We start from the raw sequence: 23,928 nt of genomic DNA, 5'->3' as shown, positions 1-23,928 counted from the left end.
CCTGACCTAACTTTTCCATGACAAAAACGGTGGCAAATTAAAAAATAACTATGTATGTATGAAAGAACATGTAATACATAGAGGGTAAATATTATTTTTACTTAGGTAGGTACCTATCTCTCTATCAGCCTGTCTATGCCAATTTCAAACTTAGAATCATTATACTTAAAATACAAAGTATAGGGTAAATATTAAATCGTCACCAATCATACACTTTCACATTCTTGTGTGTAACTTGTGTAAGTGATGTGCAAGCATGTGTGTACTCGTACGCAGAATAGCTCGGTGCGCGGCCGATCGAAAGTTGGACGAGTTTATGCAAGATGACCACTTTTCTTTATTGTGTAGGTATAGTGTCCTGTATAGGTATTATTTGAAAATGAAAAATGAGAATGAAAATGAAAAACGAAAATGAGAGACAAGTATAATACCTACTTTTTTAAAAGTAGGTATTATAAAATAATAGAAAAGTCAAGCCGAAAAGTTTTTCAAAATTAGCTACTTATTTGAAAAACTGGTTGCTATGATAGATAGAAAGATAAATAGATAGATTAAATCTTTATTCAGCTACAACTTACATGCTATCTGACACAAACAATAACAAGAGATAAAAAGAAAGTTGCCAAGAGACCAAAATTAGAAAGAAAGTTGACGAGAGAAAAGGTAACATACAATTTGACACTAAACGGTACATCTAGTAGTAATAGCGATGTACATATTTTACATTAGTAGAGGGTCATGTGTTGTGGTACCTAAAGAATTGGCGCTGACTCAGCATAAATACTGCGGAGACCGCAGCGCTGATCTTCCGTCAGAACCTTCAATAAACCTACAGTAATGAACGACCAGTGCAGCGCTAGTCAATGTATGTATGAAATATACAGGGTGATCAATCCAAATGGGTCAGTATGGAGAAGTCAGAAACTATGAGAGATAGCGAAATCTGTTCTTAGGAACCATGGCTTCGATTTTAGATTTAATAATAGTGGCATTAATTTTTTTTTAAATGTCTCATATATAACCGGGACTCGAACCTGGTCAGTATTCTTTATGTAATCGCGTGTAGTATTTGTTTGTATAATTGATCCTGAAAATATAAGGACCAAATTTTGCTATGAAATCTTGTGTAAACATTAGACTGAAATGCCCACAATTTAAATATAGTCATAGTTTCTGACTTCTCCATACCATTTGGATTGATCAATCTGTATATCTCACTTTATTATTCGTTATTCATAAACTATACAGAGCACGAAAGAGACAACTTCCACTCGGACCTCGTAGCGACCTTAAATCTTTTTAATTTTTATCGTCGAAAAACCTGAGTTCTTCTGCTCCCGGTAGAGGTTCAAAAAACTTGTCCACCATAGCATCTGTCACCTCAGCTAGTGTTCCTGGCTGCCAGTTCGGACGATCAGTTCCACCCACCAGGGCTGACCTGAGCCCCTCCTGTGCGTTGTAGCTACCTACACCTCGAGACAAAACGCGGTGCACCATCCGGAGACCCTCTTTAAGATCAAGGGTCTTCCCAAGTTGCAGCATCCGAAGGCTGACCTTCAGCATGGTTGGGCATAACGGATCCATCATCTGCAAAATCTCTTTAGACCATTCACTGTCCACATTTGTAAGTCTTTCGATGACTTCTTCAACGGTATTGGCAGAGAAACAGTGGTCTATATCTTTTAAGATAGGAGTTAAAGAGAATTCTCCCGGCGGCTCGCTGAATGCATTCAAACGAGCCTCTATATCCTCAGTTTTACAGTGAAACAGCTCAAGTTCAACTCTCCTAAGCGGGAGCTTGGAACAAAGTGGGTAGCCATGCCGGACAACATTACGTCCTTACTCTTCAAGCGTTTGCCAGTCAATGCCATGTACAATCCTAAATGATTATTCAGTATTGGTAATAAATGTGGCATGCCGGCGATCCAACCAATATGCGCTTCGGGCATGGCAACTACAATTCGCTCCGTGGCGACTTTGTACCTGCCATTGGCAATTAATGACAAACCGGACCCAAGGGCTGCACTCTTGAGCAGGTCTTCTCCCAGGATTGAAGGATGGGATACAACTGCGCCGAGACACTGTAGTTTACAAGGTTGAGTTTCGGTTGATTGAATGTTACAACGCCAGTGGTTTCCAATTTCTCAAACAGTATTTTTGGTGCTTGAATATTTGTTTTAATTCCTTTTGCCTGGTATGGTATTGTGATCAATGGATTTCTGCTTAAATTGCGTATGGTCTTTGAATAGTATAAGATAGTCATGATTAAAAATTAGGTTTGAAAACTATAGTACTATAAGCTTGACTAAAAAGCAAAGGTACAGCTTAGGGTAATCACAGTATAGGGAGGGATAACAACTCTCGTGTAATTTTATGCTTTGACAAGCAGAAACTGACTAGACTCACAAGAGTTGTAACTTAGTGAAACATTTCAAAGTCCATAATTAAACCACCATAAAACGACACCCACGGTCTTGTAATAAAATATTCATGTTAATGATTTTCCTGACTCTATTAAATGCGTTGCACCACATTTAAAAATTGTGTTATGGCTCAGTAGTAGCAGGGGTGCATTCGGGCAAACTCGGCTCCTTTCGGCTCAGCATTGCTCCGAGCAATTATTAGGGTTGACACAACTTGACGTTCCTTTGCGTGCACGACTAGAGATAAGATAATGGCTTGAATTTTGACACACCCTAAATAGCAGAAAGGGATAGTGCCATACATTAGAAAGGGACAGCATGATTCGACCCTGGACCGCTGTCAAACTTCGGTTTAGTAGGAAGTTTCCTTTCTGTACAGTAGTACTATTATTTATTCTTTGGTAGTAGTTATGGTTATGGCGGCAGAGTGGACACATATGGGCGAGTGTTACAAGTACCTTCGTAATCCTTGGTTTGCACAAAGTCTATAAGTATATAAAAATATTTTTAACGCACTCATAAATAGATCCCAATACAGTCATATTAAAATAAATGTACATTATGTACATTATTATGTACACGCAGAATGTGTAACACAACACCACATGACATGTGTCATTCCGATAAAGTAATGAATTATTTTATAACATATTAGAGTGATTCTCAAAATAGTGGCATCTTAACCTGTTATCGAGTTTTTGAATTGAATGTATGTTTATTTGCTCTTTTTCATATGAAACAAAAATGTATCTAGATAAACTAAAACAATGTTTATCGAGGCCAAGTCATTATTTTTATTTAAATTTAAAAAAATAAAGAGTAGCACTTTTTACTGTAACCTGTCTTGTCCAAAAGAATCGCTCTTCCAGTTTTAGATCTTTAGATTTTATAAGCACCAATTTATGTAAATATTATGCTATAAAAAACATAAACAATACCTTTTAAAATGTACTTTGCACAGGCCTTATATATATTTTTTGTACAACAATATTCACGCACGAAGTTTGTCCAAGAATATTTTCTCTGTTAACCTGTACCAACCTGTACATGCGCGGTATTGCATCTGACTCATACACAGAAAAAAATATTTAGATCATAACTATGGCAAAATATACCGTAGGGTACCATTATGACCCAAGTGTCGTAGTTTCGTAGAGACAAGTGGTTAAAGGCAGACATCTGGGGTTTTGTAACGGAATGTTAACTTTAACTTGTCTCGATTATTTTAAGAATTTGGTATGGGGCCTAATGTAATAATATCATTTTAATATTGTATGAAGGTTTATTCATATATGCTAAAAGTGAGCCATTCGTATTATTATCCGTTCAAGGGAAAAAATAAAAATGAATGTATTTTTTACTGTAACCTGCTTAACTTTAACCTGTGTTCAATGTATAGGTTATTGTATGTCTTGAAAATAACTTCTTCATTTTCCGTTCCCTTTTGAAAATTTGGGGTACTTGAAGTGGTAAAACATATTTTTCATTATTAAAAGTAAAAAAAATACAAAAAAAAAAATTTCATTATCTGTGAAAACCGCATAAAAATCTGTTCGGTAGTTTTTGAGTTTATCGCGAACATACAAACACACACACACCGCGGCCGGGGACTTGTCTCGAAACAAATGTAATTTTTATAAATTAAAATACTGCGTAAATTTAAGTAAAAATTCGGTAGGTCCTGTAAATGGATTAGTTTTACTATTGAAATAATATACAGGAACGTCAGGAACAAATAGAATTTGTCTAATTATGCATACAATTTTGTTTATGTTGTGTAGGCTGCATACATTACTATGCATTTAAGGGTTGAGATAATGGGTCCCATACAGACATTTGATCTTCAAAACAAACCTGATCGATTGATACCATTCATAAAAAATTGTCAAATACCATATTTATTCTTGTTTGTCTTCAACGAAGTATTAAAAAAAGTATCAAAGATCTCAGTAACAAGCCTTGGCTGCCTCTCGCATAAACCTGTCCCCAGCAATTTACTTCTCAGAAAATGTCACATTATGCACCGGCCATCCCATATAAGTCCGTTATACAATTATATAATCATAGAACAGTTTTCAGATATACAGGGTGTCATTGCCAGGGAGGTTTTTAGATTATACTGAGCAACTTTTACTATAGGGCCAACCCCGAAATCGCGAAAAACAAATTTACCCTCCCATGGAAAATGGAACAGCCAAAATGTATGAAACAGACAAATTAGGTTAGAGTTCGCTAAACCGGGGTGCTATTTTAATAGTTTCAATTTTTTTTTCTTGTTAGCTTTATAAATATATTGTTATTGATATTAGAATTACTTGTACAACATGTTAACTAGTTCTCTTAAAAATAAAAATCATAACAATCATAATACATAGGGAAAGGGGTAGATGATACATAGGTAGGTAGGGTGATTCACTTTTGTATGGAGAAAAAAAAGTTGTAATATTTTTCCTGACTTTGCTCACCAATGGAGTCTCCCCACACTAAAAACTAACTATTTCAATTTTCAAAAGAATCGAATGACGTTTAGAGGTTGCACAAGTTGAAAAGGTAGAGTGAGAACCCCATACATTGCGTGAAAATGAACTATGTTCTAAAATGACAAAATATAATGATCTAATACTAAAATCGAATGAGAAAACTGAATTTTGCGTCTAAAACACGATAAAAGCACTTTTCCTTTGGAAACAGGTGGAAAAACTGGAAAATCTTAATTAGAACATTTATCGAGTAACCAAAATCCAAGTTTACTACTAATTTTAAAATTTATTTATATGTAGAAGGTTCAGTATCACACTACTCTCCGCTTGGATGGTATCCGCTTAAACCATTTTCTACCCTCTGATGTAGAGTCGTTGGTTATTTGAAAAATCTTTGTTGAAGTTGTGCAACCTCTAAATGGTTACCGATTTTAATTTTTTTTAACGTATAATATTTTCTTATCAGTTAGAACAAGAATTCGAGCAAAGTCAGATGAAAATCGAAAATTCGGAAAAATGAAACACCCTATAGGTAGGGTAGAAAAGGGGTTTCAGTCGATGTGTAGAAGGGCGGCACCGTCGTCAAACCCAAGCCACCTGGCAGTGGACTTAAAGCGGTGGCGTGTGCCTCGGATGCACATGCTGGTGGCGCGTATAACGGCGATACTGATCCTGCATCTCAGCCCGCCCAGTATGGTGCTTAGTGAGCGGTTCCACCGCTGAGATATAGTTTCTGCCATATGTTTGATAAAGGAGGACATTTGGGGTGCATTGTCAACAGATGTTACAAGTGGGGTGAACGTTGCATGTCGCATTTCGCAGGCCTTGGAATATTTTCTCTGCTTTTCGTCTGACGGGTCGTGAGAAGTAAGAAAGCGTCAGTGTCAACGACACGGATATCAAACAGTTAATAGTTTCAATGGATTAGGTAAGTTTAGATTAGTATTTACCTGTCGTTCTGGTAGAGTTCCACCGAGGAGTTTAGCTCGGCCAGCTGTTCCTTGAGCAGCTGCAGGTTGGAGTTCACGAAGCTCAGCTCCAGCGCCACCGTCTCGCGCAGCTTCCGATTAGTTGTCGCCTGAAATAAAGAAAAAATATTAAGTAATAATTAATATTCATTAATACAATTCAATACAATACAATACAATACTCTTTATTGGACACAGCAGGTTGTATCGCGGTAGAAATATCGTCAGCTAGTCACATGAACATATAAAAAAAAAATTGGATATCGCAAATATCTGGGAAATCGAGCTTTGCTCGGAAAACATATAAAAACTCAAAAATGCGCATTTTCTCAGAGATGTAGGTCTTATCTCTGATAGATCGATTTTTCGGCCCCAATAACCCACATATAGCAAATTTCATCCAAATCTTTGGCGCCGTTTCCGAGATCCCAGAAATATATAAATTTATACAAGAATTGCTCCTTTAAAGGTATAAGATTGTGTGGTTCTCCACGGTCTATTTGTTAAGATTGTATGTAGGGAAGGCCTATATCTATAGCCTTATTTATCACAGACAAGGTATTAAAAAAACGGCCAAGTGCGAGTCGAACTCGCGCACGAAGGCTTCTAGGTATATACAGCACGAAGGTATATACCATTACACAAAAAACGGCAAAAAAATCACGTTTGTTGTATCCGAGCCCCACTTAAATATTTATTATATTCTGTTTTTAGTATTTGTTGTTATATCGGCAACAGAAATACATGATCCGTAAAAAATTCAACTGCCTAGCTATGGGGCTATTCATAAATTACGTCATTTCAAATTAGGGGAGGGGGGGTCTAGACATCGGATGATGGTAGCATAACGTAGGAGGAAACGGGGTCATTCGAAGCATGATTTTTGGATGATTTTGGGGGGGGGGGTCTATCACGGTTCATGAGTTACAGCCTGGTGACAGACGGACAGGCAGGCAGAGTCTTAAGGGGCCAACTGATTTTAACAGTCCGCCGGACGGTATCGCCCTGTCAGTTGTTCGGAACTGTCAAAATTTTGTTCTGACAGGCCGATACCGTCCGGCGGACTGTTAATCAGTGGGCCCCTTTAGTCATAAGGTCCCGTTTTTACCCTTTGGGTACGGAACCCTACCAAGTAACTTGAGTCGTAAATCTGCCGCCAGATTGCAACAATGTTGCCAGATGCAACTGTCATGTTATAATAGTTTTTATTGCTGTATATGGAGAGTGGTTTATGTGAATGAACGAACGAGAAAGGAGTGATTCATTCGTGGAACCGCTTCCTGTCTGCGGCGGCCATTGTTGTCGATAAAAAAAGTCTAATCACTAGTAACAAAGTGCAGAAACGTTCAAGTTAAGAAGGGGCCACAGACTATGTATGTATGTACGAGTATGTCACTTTATTGCACATAAACAGGTTTACTGCACATAAACGGGATCATTCGAAGCATGATTTTTGTATGATTTTAGGGGGAGGGGGGGTCAAAAATCGTCAAAAAGTGATGACGTAATTTATGAACAGCCCCAAACGGACAAAACAAAACAAAAATAAAAATGTTATGTACAAAGGGGAACTTATCCCGAAAAGGGATCTATACTCATTTACTTACTCATTTCTCTACTTATTATATTGAATGTTATAAAATTTTTCAAACTTAAAGGGTAGGATGACTCCTGTCATTTCAATACAATTTTGCGCATGAATCTAGTACAGTGGTGGGCAAACTTTCTTCATGGGGGGCCAGAAAGTTTAGGATATTTAAGTGGAGGGCCAGAATTGGAGCCAAAATGTATTTTGTTTTGCGATAATCGTTGGCCAATGCCATATAGCCCATTATACTAATTATTTCATAGGACCGGCGGCGGGCCGGATAAAATCCATTCGCGGGCGGAGATGGCCCGCGGGCCGTACTTTGCCCACCACTGATCTAGTATATAACTGGATCTGGCATGAGGGGTGGGAGGAAATGACCGAACAGGATAGGCTTATGTAGGTATATCAGTAGGAGTAGCAGCGAAAGAGTTATTATTGTTTGTCCTTCTCAGTCTCACATTGTTTTTATTCCCCACCGCAAATTTAGTATGTATTATGGTGGGCAACAAATAAATTCGACCAATCATATTGTCGCATTGCGTATGTTTTGTCCCTCACGGAGGCACGCGTATACCACTTCTATAGGATCCTACCTTCTATGTTTCAATACAATTTAGCGGGCGTTTTTAGGTTATAAATTACATGTAAATGACAGATGTCATCCTAATCCTACCCTTCGAGTTTGAAAAATATTGTAACACAATTCAATCAAAGGTAAATACCATGAATGTACAGTCGCCATCAGATATATCGGAGCGGCCAAGGTGCTCACAAATATCGGAATACGCCTCTATTGTCAGGGCGTTAGAGCGCGTGTTCAGTGGTCTGTATCTTTAGGTACCGTAAAATGGGGTGAGTAGGTGCAAAACTGACATTCAAACCTCGATAACATTTTATTTTTACATATGCAAACTGAATGGTGTATAAAATAAGTGTTCCGGACGTTTGTATTTTAGTTTTTATTTTATTTTGGGTAGTTCCATTTCATAACTTTGACGATAAACAGGAAATCCCACCTCACCCCGTAGTCCCTCGTATTTGGGGTGAGTTGGGTTTTCATACAAAGGTGATTTTGGAAGATTGTTGGATCGATTTTTTTTTATTACGTTATGAGTATTACTATAGCTCCATTTTAAATTGGAATACATTATTTTTATAGCAGTAGCCTTCAAATCCCATCTCACCCCCCTTTCATTCCTTCTTTCCCCATTCATAACCCAACTCTCCCCGCGAACCCTACTCACCCCATTTTACGGTATTTAAATAAAAGCAAACAAACAATTTGTAAATTTTCGGGTAGTTATAACATTTATTGGTTAACCGACCAATTACAAAACCGCCTGGATCAGTCACTGTCGTCACTGAACGACCTGACTTTTATCTAGATTATTTGATCGTGTAATGTTTTCATCTACCCTCAACTGGCATAACGAGCCATTTGAGGGTAGATTTTGTTTACTTTTATTTAAATAACTAAAGATACAGAATACAGACTCAAACAACACGTGACTTACGTCATTCCGCGCCCACCGTCGCGTGCGCATCGAGCGTGACACCCTTTCTTACGGGTCCCTGAACCCTGACCTTGGTGGGCATCTACATGCAACACAGATCACTTAAAATTTACAAACTGGGGCCTTATTCGACATGCTAAATCAGCGGCAACCTTTTATTGAGGTTTGAACTTCGGATTTGCCCCATCTCACCCCATTTTACGGTATTTCATAAAGAATGGCCACCCAGCAGCTCTTTTGAAAATTACTGAAAAGAGTCCTAACAGAGAGTTACTAATTGAATAAACGTTGTGTTTCAGTGTTGCGCGATGCGATGATACGTGAGTTAAGCCGGGTATTCATTAGGCAATATTTGTTAATAAACACTGTTTAATGACTGTTTATAAACAGTGTTGAAAACAACATTTTAGTTTATGTTGCCTAATGAATACCCGAAACGTTAATAAACTGTTTATGAATTTGATCACCATTTTTTGCAACAAGTTTACCGTAAACACTGTTTCTGAAACTTAGCAGTCCACACTAATTTAGTTGTTGCTTGGACGTCGCCCGAGGAGGTAGTACTATTTCCATGTTTCTAAACTTGCGTCACACACGTCCACACTCGATGACATCTGTTTATAAACGTTTATAAACTGAATGTTTCGTCTTGCTCTCCACCCAGAGTGGGGAACACAGCAACATGTTTATGCAACAATATTTCATCATCCTTGTTTATAAACATGTTTACAGAGGTGATGGAACATCGTGCAACACTGTTTATAAACAGTCATTAAACAGTGTTTATTAACGAATATTGCCTAATGAATACCTATAATACATAAAATAGTGTAGGATGTAACTTAGTTGTGCGCCTCGAGCGTAGAATTTTACAAGTCAGAGACTGCCATACGGCCCGATTCGAACTTTAAGATACGTCAGTTAATAGATCTAGAAACGATATGGATTAGACATGTCAGTGTCAAATGTGACGCTTCTTTAAACAAAAACGTCATTTTTGACACTGACGACACATCTAATCCACATCGTTTCTAGATCTATTAATTGACTTATCTTAAAGTTCGAATCGGGCAGTTAGTATGGTGGCCATGAGGCTTCGTAAATGCTCTATGCGGAGTCTGAAACTCTGAGAGGTAATCTGTGACATAGACATCAGAGGTTAGATTCTGATAGACGGGTATCATGCTTGGGGTCATACCTAATTACCGGATTTCGGCAGTTTTAAGCCGATTTTGCTGTTGCGTTAGATCTCTTTGTTCTGATGATGTTAACGTAACAGTTCTTTTATGAGTTCAAGTTTCTGAGAACGCGGTCACTATATATAAATTAGATAAATATAGGTATATTATATTTAAAAAACCAGACAAGTGGGAGTCGGACTCGGCCACCGAGGGTCCCGTACTTTCTAGTACATATTTGTTGTTATAGCGGCAACAGAAATATATCATCTGTGAAAATTTCAACTGTGAAACTATCACGGTTCATGAGATACAGCCTGGTGACAGACAGACAGACGGACATACGGACAGACATACAGACAGACAGACGGACAGTGGAGTATTAGTAATAGGGTCCCGTTTTTACCCTTTTGTGGTTAAAAACCTATGCATCAACATGGTCATCCTTTTTGCCAAGTTTATTACAATGACTAAAAAGGTCCTCAAAAGTACCTCACTCAAGTACATTTTACAATACCTCATAGTCATGTCCCACAATAGCACAGTCAGGGATCAACTTTCTATTGTAGGCAGGGAAATTTACATGCAGCCTCATTCCAAGCTTGAATGATAGGTGCGGCTCGTAATGTATAATTTTGTTGCACAGGCGTCTATCAGTGCTAACATACAGCTAGAATGCTAACTGTTGCTTTCTAATTCCTAAGGACGCACCAGAGAGTGGATCAGCTACACTCTAATAACACGAGCTAAAATTGCCTACTCCAGAGCACACAGTCGCTGTGACCGAAATCGGTCAGGAGAGCATCATCATCAACATATTTTAGCAGCGACCGCGAGCCAGGGACAGCTGTTCCATGACCAATTGGGACCGTGCGCGTTGGAGGGGTCTGCCATCTTGTGGCCTGAATCGGAAATATAAACATGTACAATTGTACATTGCACCAAGCAAGTGCTACTATCTACCGTTCTCGTACGTTTTCTTGTGCATAGTAGGTTCTGCCATCTTGTGGGCTACATCGGAAGCATAAACTTCACATTTACGCCTCGCGCCTAAAATCAGACGGAAAATTTTGATGCTATTGTGGGTAAAAAAAATCATTAGCCGGTTAGGAAAGGTACCTTGAATAAGTTTTCGGCACCAGCTCGCAACCTCAAGTCTTTGTTGATCTCCTGGTTGAGCTGGTAGCGTCGCGTCTGCAGGCGTCAGCAATGAGGGTCGAACTGGCAACGTTGCGCAGACATGAGACAACGTACCTTGAATAAGTTTTCAGCACCAGCTCGCAACCTCAACTCCTTGTTGATCTCCTGGTTGAGCTGGCAGTGTCGCGTCTGCAGGCGTCCTCCGGGGGTCCAGCTGGCAACGTCGCGCAGACATGAGACATCGTACCTTGAATAAGTTTTCGGCACCAGCTCGCAGCTTCAACTCTTTGTTGATCTCCTGGTTGAGCTGGCAGCGTCGCGTCTGCAGGCGTCCTCCGGGGGTCGAACTGGCAACGTCGCGCAGATATGAGACAACGTACCTTGAATAAGTTTTCGGCACCAGCTCGCAACCTCAACTCCTTGTTGATCTCCTGGTTGAGCTGGCAGCGTCGCGTCTGCAGGCGTCCTCCGGGGGTCGAACTGGCAACGTCGCGCAGACATGAGACCACGTACCTTGAATAAGTTTTCGGCACCAGCTCGCAACCTCAACTCCTTGTTGATCTCCTGGTTCAGTTGGCAGCGTCGCGTCTGTAGGCGTGACGTCCGGGGGTCCAGCTGGCAACGTCGCGCAGACATGAGACAACGTACCTTGAATAAGTTTTCGGCACCAGCTCGCAACCTCAACTCCTTGTTGATCTCCTGGTTGAGCTGGCAGCGTCGCGTCTGCAGGCGTCCGCGGCACGTCGCAACGCGAGGGTCCGAGCCCTGGAAGAAACGAAAACAGCTTGTTAGACACATGTTATTATTATTTAAAAAAAAATTGTCACATACATATTTAGACGTGGCATTTCATGATGTGGCAATATTTTTTAAGGGGCAGGTTTTTAGCCAAAAACCTCACCATATATCACCAAGGGGGAGGGGGGGGTCAAAAAGTAGCTGAAAACACCTCGCGTGATTTGTGCACAACCCCATAGGTACAAAGGCTAAAAATTCTTCGAGTCAAAAATTATTTTCTTTTACTTTTTCCTTATCAGTACACGATACCGAAAATATAGTGCGACATAAAATAGTAGAAATGAAATAAAATGGAACTATAAAAGTTCCATACTAAATTGTTGCCATGTTTAAGCATTTTACGTCAAAAATTGTGACAGTTACGTAGGAAGTGGCGCCCTCAATAATTTTCTACAATTTCTTGCTGGACTATACTAGTGGTGGTCTGGACTGGACTATGAGAATTCCCCACTATTTTTGTTAGGTACACCTTGTATGACATTCCGTCTTACTAATGACAAAGACATATGTAACTTCATATAAGACGAATAAAGTCTAAGGAAAAAACGTGCCTCGGAATTCAAGTAAAAGTCATTCTCGAATAGATGCCGCATACACCTTTAGCCTATCCTCGGCTAGATGGCGTGACGACACCGTTTCATATTTAACAATTTTAACACATAGATATCAGTGAATGAACATGGATCAAAATAATAAAAATAATAAAATCATTTATCCATATATATACATTTTTTGATAACTTTATACGTTTTCATTTTGAGTTTTAGTCGTGTGTCGATAGATGGCAGTAAATTTACAGTGACTACAAAATTTACAATGACAGGACGAGGATACTATCTATTCTTTTTGCTAATGATCTATGTTCAGGCTCGCTTTCACTGCAGACGGCCATATTCGTGACATGGCTCGTTATGACATGCGTGCATGAGAACACGATTTATTATGAAATTGATGCGTTTTTTACTGTGATCATGATGTGTGATGGATGTGTGGGATTGGTGTAAAATAGGACAGTGTTTAAGTGGGCTCGTGCACAAATCACGCCAGGTTCCATAGGGGGGGGGGGGGGGGGGGTGTACCAAAAAATCACGACATAGGGGGAGCGGGAGCTATAAGGAGACCTCACGTGTATTTTTCTACAGTGAACGAAACTAAGAAAAAATACCATGAGTAGATACTTTTTCTCGGTTTCGTTAAACATAAATCTACACTCCGCACTTCAAAATAGCGAGTCCATCTTACGATATTTTGGAGCGCGTGGCCTTGACCGGTCGGCTGGAAACATAAAAAAAAAATACATTTGAGGTTACGTGGGGGAGGGGGTAGCCAAAAACTTCACCAAATATCACCAACGGGGGGGTCAAAAAGTAGCCAAAAACACCTCGCGTGATTTGTGCACAACCCCCTAGGTAAAACTTTTTTTTTTATGTTATTTCTACTCACAAGCTCTTCGAGCAACACCGGCTTCCGACACATCGGAACACAAGCTCATTCGATGCTAATCCGAAAAAGTTTTCATATTGTATCATATTCCCTTTTTGTTTTCAATCCAGTTCAAAAGAAAACCGACAGACGGATAAAGACATCAAATACCTGTACAATTAATATGCACAACCCGTCCACTTATATGATACATTTCATTATTATGCAGAATGCAATCAGTTATGGACACCCAATAATAATATCATAGTTATCTAACAGTTTCATAATAAATGCTAATTTAATGGGATAGGCATCCATTCTAATAACGAGGCGACATTTTCTGGGTCGTAATGAATTAGAATTAAGATTAGTTTGACATTTAAGTGTTTTAGATAAAACAAGATATATCCCATCAAAACATTTTCATGTAAAATGTTGACAAGACGGCTCATGTCATTCAATCAACCATAAGGCTCGCACTGTCAAAAAGTCATCAGTACGGCTACCACCAGTTTTGACATTGACATAACGCTCACGTTTACGTAACTTACTTTCTATGCATCTCGCTCGTACTCGCATATGCGAGCAATAGTGGAAGCGAGATGTACAGAAAGTAAATTACGTAGACGTGAGCGTTATGTCAATGTTAAAACTGATGGTAGAGGCTCAGATCTCTTGTAGAGCCAAGCTTCTAAGGCCCCGTTCGCACGGCAGCTTTTTCAACGCGCGTTAAAAAAGCGTTTGAATGACGCAAATGAATAACCATGTATGTATTCACACGAAGGCGGTTTTTAAGCGCGGCGCTTTTTTATCGAGCACTGTTCGATTTTCGGCGTTGAGCGTTGGCGTCAAATTGAATAGAGCATACGGAACTCCGTGTATCTGTTCTCACAAGCGTTAAAAAAGCGCCGGCGCTGCTGTCAGTTGGCTGTCAAGTGTCAATTTTTGGTGTCAATCGTCAAGATTATTATTAGTTTCACCTTAAAAATGTCAACTTTTGCTTACAAATTCCTGAAATATTCAAGCTATATTCAAATAATACGTCGTAATAGCAAATAAAGTATGGCTTTGCTGAGATGCGTACGTGGCAGTACGACTCACAAGTGATTTTTAAGCGTTCATATGAACACAAATATTGGAAACGGTAAAAAAGCGCCAACGTCGGGTTTTAACGCAACGCTTTTTAAGCTGTCGTGCGAATGGGGCCTAACTCTACAAGCCCTAACTTCACAAACTCTACACCTTAGTCAAAATATGTGGCTTGCCAGTTTACTCTGTTTACTAGGTATGTCTTGTCTATATCTGATACTAGTTTTCGATGCTAGGAAAAAATACAAAGAAAATACAACGAGTACTTCAAAAAACTTCAAAACTTCAACATTTATTCAGCAAATAGGCCACAAGGGCACTTTTACACGTCAACATTGAATTTACATACAAGCAAAAATAATAACAATACATCAACAATTTTTAACAAGCTTTTATTAGGTCGACCTGTATGTAACTACCTATGTAATCAAATCTTGCAAGTTAAATTTGATCCACTTCCCGGTTTCCGCTTTAGCTGAAATTTTGCATGCATGTATAAATCGGATGACAATGCAATATTATAAATTATTATTATAATATTATGGTACCATCGAGCTGATCTGATGATGGAGACAGGAGGTGGCCTTAACAAGCTTTTATTAGGTCGATGTAATGGAATCTATAAAGGTAACTAATTTAACCATCTTCCAAGGATCGTAGCGTCATGAAAATTGGCAGCTGTATGTAGTTCTGATGACAATACAATAATATGGTACTGTCGACCTGATCTGATGATGGAGACAGGAGGTGGCCATAGGAACTCTGGGATGAAACAACGCAACCTGACTGTGTTAGGAGTTTTTAGAATTGTCTCGATGAGTATTAAGCAGGCCACTGACGAGCCTTCCAAATAGATGCCGTTACAATGGATTCATCCAAATGGACGGCATCCTAATATTAAACATTGTACGTTTTTGACATTCACGGACCGATTTTGGATTGCAGCCACGACGCTATTTAGACTGTTGGAAGGCTCGTCAGTGGCCACCTTTAGTTGTCTGTCGTACAGACAGCGATAAAAGCTTGTACCAAAATTTTTTGCCAAAAACTTATATAAAATACTAGTTTCACATTTAACTTATCAAGGTTATCAAGCCTATCAACTTGACACTTGTCAGTTCGCAGAAGCCCACTTTTGGCGCCATTTCAACACAAATCACTCGATCAGCACTTGCTCACTCTTCCCACGTACGTCGTATCTTGTGCCTTGCATACAGAGCTGGCCCTTCGGTGACTTATGTATTAAGGTGCAGTGAGTTCAGGGGGGCTAGCTAATAAGACAATTGTTGGTAGAAACCAATCGAAACTTAAATAATGTATGGAAATAGCCATGTTTTTCGTAGCATCCAAAGAAGGCTCCATTAAGCAGGCCACTGACGAGCCTTCCAAATGGATGCAGTTACAATGGGTCCATCCAAATGGACGGCATCCTAATATTAAACATTATACGATTCTGACATTCACGGACCGATTTTGGATTGCAGCCACGATATTTGGACTGTTGGGTGGCTCGTCAGTGGCCACCTTTACGGAGCGGACAAGAGATGTGGATATAATACGACTACCTAATGCTTTATTGGTTGATTTCCGCACCGTTTCCTCTCACTCTCTCAAAGTTAACCTAAGTGTAATTTCTTCTAATAGGGAATATTACGCAAAACTCTGCGTAGGTGGCGCCACTACCACTATCCATCACGATGGGGGTCTACCGCGAAACAAGAAAATCGAAATTTCGTTATCTAACCTCTCTATCACTCTTGCATATTCGAGCGATAAAGAGGCTGACAACTAAATTTCGATTTTCGCGTTTCCCGGTAGGCCCTTGTTGGTTTGTTAACAAGGGCCTACCTACCTTGATGCATCAATGTCATATTTTATTGTCTGTGAAAACTTGTCATAAAACAGTTTAAGGCACAGTATGTATAAGTTACTCTATGGTTTACTAGAGGAGCTAGTGCTGCACTCTGGCGGCAGAACATTGCAGTAATACCCCCTATTTTTAGGATTCCGTACCCAAAGGGTAAAACGGGACCCTATTACTAAGACTTCGCTGTCCGTCCGTCCGTCCGTCCGTCTGTCTGTCACCAGGCTGTATCTCACGAACCGTGATAGCTAGACAGTTGAAATTTTCACAGATGATGTATTTCTGTTGCCGCTATAACAACAAATACTAAAAACAGAATAAAATAAAGATTTAAATGGGGCTCCCATACAACAAACGTGATTTTTGACCAAAGTTAAGCAACGTCGGGAGTGGTCAGTACTTGGATGGGTGACGGTTTTTTTTTGCTTTTTTTTCGCACTTGCCCGGTTTTTATCCTTTCTCTACGTACTTAATTACAACAGTGCTAATGATAAAGTGCGATTGAAATGTCTATCGCAGTCCTAGAATTATTTCAATCAGGAATCCTATAACTCATATTAACGGCCCGCGTGCCTCGGTGGAATATAAACATTTCAGATGGAAGATAGTGTGATTTAGTATGTAGAGCACTGATTTATTGTCGCCTATAAATAAAGGTGATTGAATAAAATCAGGGTTGGGGATTGGTGGTTGTTTAAACCTATTAAGTATTAGATGTTTTCAGAATAGTATTTTATACAATCGTGATATAATGGAGTGCTTTTCAATCGAGTAACGCTTGCTGAGTGGCCTAATGAAGATACGAGATTGAAAAGCTTGATTGTATCACTATTGTATACGATGCTTTTTCTACGAGTCATCTAAAATAATACTTTTTCTACTATAAAACCTAAATAATTAATGAAATTTAGGTAAGTATCTCAGTAGTACAAAAGACATCAACGCGTTAATAATATAAATGAATATTTATTACTCATGAAATAGTAGCGCGTTGGTGTCTTTCCCACTGGTTTGCCAAACGTATGGAACCTGCCTATAGGTTTTTACGAATTCCACAAAATTATCGCATAATCTTAACTCAAAGTTTTGACACAATCACTGGTATAGTAGGTTTTACTATGATGATATCTTCTTTAACTTAGCGTTTTCCCGGCCTAGCGCCACGGTCCGCTTTCCTACTCAATCTTCTCCACGTTGCCCGGTCTTTGGCATCCTCAGTGAGATTGTTTTCTTCCATATCCGCTGTCACGACGTCCAGCCAGCGCTTCTTAGGCCCACCGTGGCCACGTGAACTATAACTCTGTATCTTTAGGTATTTAAATAAAAGTAAACTAAATCTACCCTCAAATGGCTCGTTAAGCCAGTTGAGGGTAGATGAAAACATTACACGATCAAATAATGTAGGTTAAAGTCAGGCGTTCAGTGACTGATCCAGGCGGTTTTTTAATTGGTTGGTTAACCAATAAATGTTATAACTGCCCGAAAATGTACAAATTGCTTGTTTACTTTTATTTAAGTACCTAAAGATACAGCATATAGGGCCTTGGACAGTGAGGTTGAGTAGGCATCTATTTCCGACGTAATCTACCGGTCTGCGGATTATATGGCCAATGGCCATATTTACTATGATAATATACGATGTCTTTGTTCGTTGTGGTCCGTAACTTCTATAAGGGCTACTGAACCCTACGCATCAGCAAGCATAAGCATATTTCCGCATGCATATGCATAAAGTACAGCTATGTAATGCGATGCAGACGCGCGCGCTTGAATTGCAGATCAATTTCTCTGCACTTCCGCGGTCTGGCTAGTTATAAATGTTATAATAAAAACCGGGCAAGTGCGAGTCGGACTCGCGCACGAAGGGTTCCGTACCATAATAAAAAAAAAAACGGAAAAAAAATGCAAAAAAAAACGGTCACCCGTCCAAGTACTGACCACGCCCGACGTTGCTTAACTTTGGTCAAAAATCACGTTTGTTGTATGGGAGCCCCATTTTATTCTGTTTTTAGTATTTGTTGTTATAGCGGCAACAGAAATACATCATCTGTGAAAATTTCAACTGTCTAGCTATCACGGTTCGTGAGATACAGCCTGGTGACAGACAGACGGACGGACGGACGGACGGACGGACAGCGAAGTCTTAGTAATAGGGTCCCGTTTTACCTTTTGGGTACGGAACCCTAATAGATAGCGTTATGGACTATGGTAATGTAATAGCCCAGACTAACATCCTACGGTTTTCTGTGTGTATTAAACAATGTTACTATGTGTATTACATAATATTACTTGTTAGCAGAATCACTGTAATATCAGTAAAAAATCGGGCAAGTGCGAGTCGGACTCGCGCACGAAGGGTTCCGTACCATATAAAAAAAAAACAAAAAAAAAAGCAAAAAAAAAAAAAACGGTCACCCATCCAAGTACTGACCACTCCCGACGTTGCTTAACTTTGGTCAAAAATCACGTTTGTTGTATGGGAGCCCCATTTAAATCTTTATTTTATTCTGTTTTTAGTATTTGTAGTTATAGCGGCAACAGAAATACATCATCTGTGAAAATTTCAACTGTCTAGCTATCACGGTTCGTGAGATACAGCCTGGTGACAGACGGACGGACGGACGGACGGACGGACGGACAGCGAAGTCTTAGTAATAGGGTCCCGTTTTACCCTTTGGGTACGGAACCCTAAAAAGAGTTGGTCGAGTTGGATACACAACCGTTACCGATTAGTTGTGTTTCAAGCTAGGAGGAGAAAGCTTATGGCAAATTACTTTACAATAGAATAGAATAGAATATATTTTATTTGCTTTAAAGATGACTACAGTTTTTTTTGAAGCGGTAGTGACCGAGTGTGGATTTGATGTCCGACTTTCAATCCGGAGGTCGCGGGCTCGCGGACTTAAATCTTGGCTCAAGTTGGCTCATATATGAGCGTTTTCCAAAAAAATGTACATTTCATTCATGTCTTCAAAATATTGACTTCTTGGGCTCATTTTACTCAGAATCATTTGTACATTCAAGTTCAAGCCTCATACATGAAAAAATGTGTCCCAAAATTTTCTATGAAAAAATATTTTTCCAGTGGTGACGCACTGTATTCATACAAATAAAAAAAATATTCATACAAAAATGTGACGATCTGGAAAGCAAATCTTGGGACACATTTTTTCATGTATGAGGCGTGAATGTACAAATGATTCTGAGTAAAATGAGCCCTAGAAGTCAATATTTTGAAGAGATGGATGAAATGTAAATTTTTTTGGAAAACGCTCAATCTACCAATGAGTTTTCCGGAACTTACGTAGGTACTTACCTATATAAGTTCCATATATAAGTACATTTGATATTTATCATTAGCTTTTGGTGAAGGAAAACATCGTGAATTAGGTACTTTTTTCAAATAAACCGTAGAGTTCAAGGCTTCAAGGTAGAGCACGAAACATAGTTGCAAACCCGTGATTTTCTTCAATACCAGCATTACCGCTCAAGTGCCAGAAAAAGAGGTTTATCCATGTTTGCATATTTTCCTCACTGGCACAGTTCTGCCACGGCACACTGATTCTTTAAAAAAACCGGCCAAATGCGAGTCTAAACGCGCACGAAGGGTTCCGTACCATTACGCAAAAAACGGCAAAATCACGTTTGTTGTATGGGAGCCCCACTTAAAAAAAAATTATATTCTGTGTTTAGTATTTGTGGTTATAGCGGCAACAGAAAACATCTGTGTAAATTTTAACCATCTAGCTATTACGGTTCATTAGATATCCTGGTGACAGACAGACAGACCGACAGACAGACGGACAGTGGAGTCCTAGTAAAGCCTGACCAGTAATATATTATGATCATTGTCAAGAAGGCGCTGTTATTCTCATGTATAGGGTGACGGGTGACAGATCATTTTAGTTTAGTATGAAAAAAAAAACCGGGCAAGTGCGAGTCGGACTCGCGCACGAAGGGTTCCGTACCATAATGAAAAAAAAAACGGAAAAAAAGGAAAAAAGAAAACGGTCACCCATCCAAGTACTGACCACGCCCGACGTTGCTTAACTTTGGTCAAAAATCACGTTTGTTGTATGGGAGCCCCATTTAAATCTTTATTTTATTCTGTTTTAGTATTTGTTGTTATAGCGGCAACAGAAATACATCATCTGTGAAAATTTCAACTGTCTAGCTATCACGATTCGTGAGATACAGCCTGGTGACAGACAGACGGACGGACGGACGGACAGCGAAGTCTTAGTAATAGGGTCCCGTTTTACCTTTTGGGTACGGAACCCTAAAAATTAGGTCCAGTGAAATTTCGCAACATGGCGCGTGATCATATATTACTTGTCAGGGTTTAATAGGGTCCCGTTTTTACCCTTTGGGGACGGAACCCTAAAAACTACACAATAAATAATTCAACGATATCATGCTTGAATTAATACACTTCTTGCACTACCATTTTATTTCCATCTGATTTCGTAAACACAAATACGTAACGTATTAAAAACCATTGACTAGAAAATACAATTTCAACCTTAAGACCAACTATATAAAATCTATATTGCAACAGACTTTAAGCATTTCACGTGAGTGATCACAATTTTATTTTGCTTTGTACTTACCTATCTTATACTAAATAGAACTATAATACTCGTTATATAAGGTTGAAATTCTATTGGCACATAAAAAAATCTTATAGAATTTTTCGAATTATGAATTGCGAATTCATCGCCGTTTAAAATAGAATCGTAATATGTGTAAATAAAGTCGATAATAGAATAACAGTATATTTTACTAGGCGTTTTTGTGTAGAATGTATATATGACAGTTCTTGATGGTTGAAGACTTAATTGGTTTACTAATAGGGTATTAATGTGTATGTATTGACATTCTGTAATATAAAACAGACATACAGGTATCAATCAATCTTAATGGTACGGGTGTATTGTAAGTATAGGTCGTTATTATTAGGGTTCCGTACCTCAAGAGGAAAAAACGGAACACTTATAGGATCACTCGTGTCTGTCTGTCTGTCCGACCATTCCCCCCTTTATCTCCGAAACTACTGGGTCTAAAATTTTGAAAAAAGTACACTAAATAGTTCTTTACCAATAATATGACAGGAAAACCTTTAAGAAATGTGCAGTCAAGCATGAGTCGGACTTACATTGTTAAAAATTCTTCGAGCAACACGGAAGGGAGGCGGCATTCGCACTATTTCCCCTCTGCCGAGGTACAAGATTAGCGCGTCAATCTAATCTAGCGCGGATAATAAAACTAGTTGCACTTGGATTTTTCACTAGACCGAGTCCAGACGCGCGCGTGAACACTGCTGCACAAAAATGCCTGTTTGCTCGGTTTTTTGTTATAAAAAGAGGTCGGGGACATCAAATTTACAAAAAGAAAGTGTTACATTTCACATGTAATATTTTTTTTTACATATCATACGTTTAATTACATTCAAACACAATTATTATATTTTAGTCTCATGTAATTGTTGGATTTATCGATTTTGCTCGCTCAGTACAAATTGCGGATCGGTCGAGCGACAAATCCGACTTCTCATCTCTCAGAATACAATAACATACTTCAACGAAAATGTGTTAGTGTGCGTGTTGTGACACTTGTCACTCGTCCGTACACAAAAAGAGTTCGAGGTTTGCAAGATTTGTCTTTGACGTGTGTCATTTTCTATGTATTTGTGTCGTCATTACAGATTGGATTTTGTATGTACTCGTAAGTGTGTGAGAAGTGTGACTGTGTGCACCTTTCCCCCCGCGAAAAATGGCAGAAAGATTTGTACGGTGAGATATCGCTTGGGCCCCTCCCTTCCGATGTGTCGGAAGCCGGTGTTGCTAGAAGTAAAAATTAGTTCATGTACAGAACCCTTGAACGCGAGTCCGACTCGCACTTGACCGGGTTTTTTATGTTACATTAACATCACAGATATAGTTATTTATTAGTTTAACAAAAGGGCGAAGTTGTTGTTTAACCCCTCATGCTAATAATATTGATACTGAGCAAGCGAAACACAAAATCAAACTTCGAGCTATGCGAGGGTTTCAATTAATGCACGAGGGTTATATAAACTTTACGTCACCCTAGGCCGTAAGTGGGATTTTCTGCCCGCTATGCGAGGAGAAAATCTCACTTCCTGGCCAAGGCAAGATGGCAAACTTTAGACAAACCATGGAAGGTAATTCATAAAGCCCCAGATCGCATACACCTGCGATCTGGGGTATTCACGAATTCACCGCCCTGGGTGTGTAATGTTATGTACTATTCCACAGAGTGAAACACAACATGTTTCGCACCAACGCGAGGAAAATTGTTAAACATTACAAATGAAATTCTAATGAACGCTATTAAATATTTATAATTCAATTCGATCAACTACGAACATGAGAAAACGACTCAAAATTTGCATCAAGTTTCGTTTCTACTCTTGTGGATAAAATGCAACTTTGTCATCAGTTTTCGAAGACTAAAGAAAGCCTTTTCGAGCTGGCGTAGGTAGTGAAAATAGGAAAATAAGTATTATTTGAGGACTGTGAGGCAGCCCTAAAGCCAACAGCCAACACGTTCTAACATAAACTACTCAAAAAACCGGCCAAGTGCGAGTCGGACTCGCGCACGAAGGGTTCCGTACCATAAAGCAAAAAACGGCAAAAAAAGTACCTATTTGTTGTTATAGCGGCAACAGAAATACATCATCTGTGAATGAAAATTTGAACTGTTTAGCTATCATGGTTGATGAGTTACTGCCTGGTGACAGATAGACGGACAGCGGAGTCTTAGTAATAGGGTCCCGTTTTTACCCTTTAGGTACGGAACCCTAATAAACGACACAAAAAATTCAAAAGATCAGCACCCATTAAACAAAATACATTACAATATGGAATCAACGCTAAATCATTGATCCGTTTATGGCATGTGTCCTGGCGGCCGATTCGAGTTTACACATTGATGTCTAAATGATCTAATTTTGATATCTTCTAATATTATTTTACTTGACACTTTCTGCTACCTTGCCGCTATAGTGTAGTAAATGAAGCAAGTTGTTGTATGGAGACCCATGCATTAATTTCTCAGTCGATGAAATTTTGCTTGGTTATTGTACAGTATGAGCCGAAACTAACATATAAATATCCAAAAAAAAAAACACTCCTAAGTTAGGTATTTATACGTAAAAATACAAATCTGTTTATATATTGAACTGAGTAATTCCTCCGTCCAAAATTATTTTACCAAATAAGTTATTTGTAATTAGTATGTAATACTAGAAAAAAATCTAAAACTTTTGTCAAACATGAGAATATTTTTTTATGATAATTCCTTTTTTTGTCGCTCATTTTCATCGGAAAATTGCTCTGTCATTTTTTTCTTCTTATATGATCTTAGAATATAATTTGGCGTAGTGGGTAAGAAAATAAAAAAAAAAATGCATACCCAAATTTATGTATTTTAGAACTA

The 23,928-nt window shown here is 39.0% G+C and overlaps 1 protein-coding gene across 1 annotated transcript in view; it reads right to left on the bottom strand.

Moving 5' to 3' along the window:
• The window catches only part of LOC134800831 (rhophilin-2-B), a 196,179-nt gene that overhangs the window by 21,384 nt on the left and 150,867 nt on the right, over positions 1-23,928 (bottom strand). The window contains exons 3-4 of the mRNA XM_063773388.1: positions 11,943-12,059; positions 5,854-5,981 (exon numbers count right to left, since the gene is read on the bottom strand). Of these exons, the coding sequence (XP_063629458.1) occupies positions 5,854-5,981; positions 11,943-12,059 (245 nt within the window). The remainder of the gene's footprint in view (positions 1-5,853; positions 5,982-11,942; positions 12,060-23,928) is intronic.

Source organism: Cydia splendana, chromosome 20, assembly GCF_910591565.1.
Source record: "Cydia splendana chromosome 20, ilCydSple1.2, whole genome shotgun sequence".
Classification (NCBI taxonomy): domain Eukaryota; kingdom Metazoa; phylum Arthropoda; class Insecta; order Lepidoptera; family Tortricidae; genus Cydia; species Cydia splendana.
This window is presented reverse-complemented; position numbering and strand designations above follow the sequence as displayed.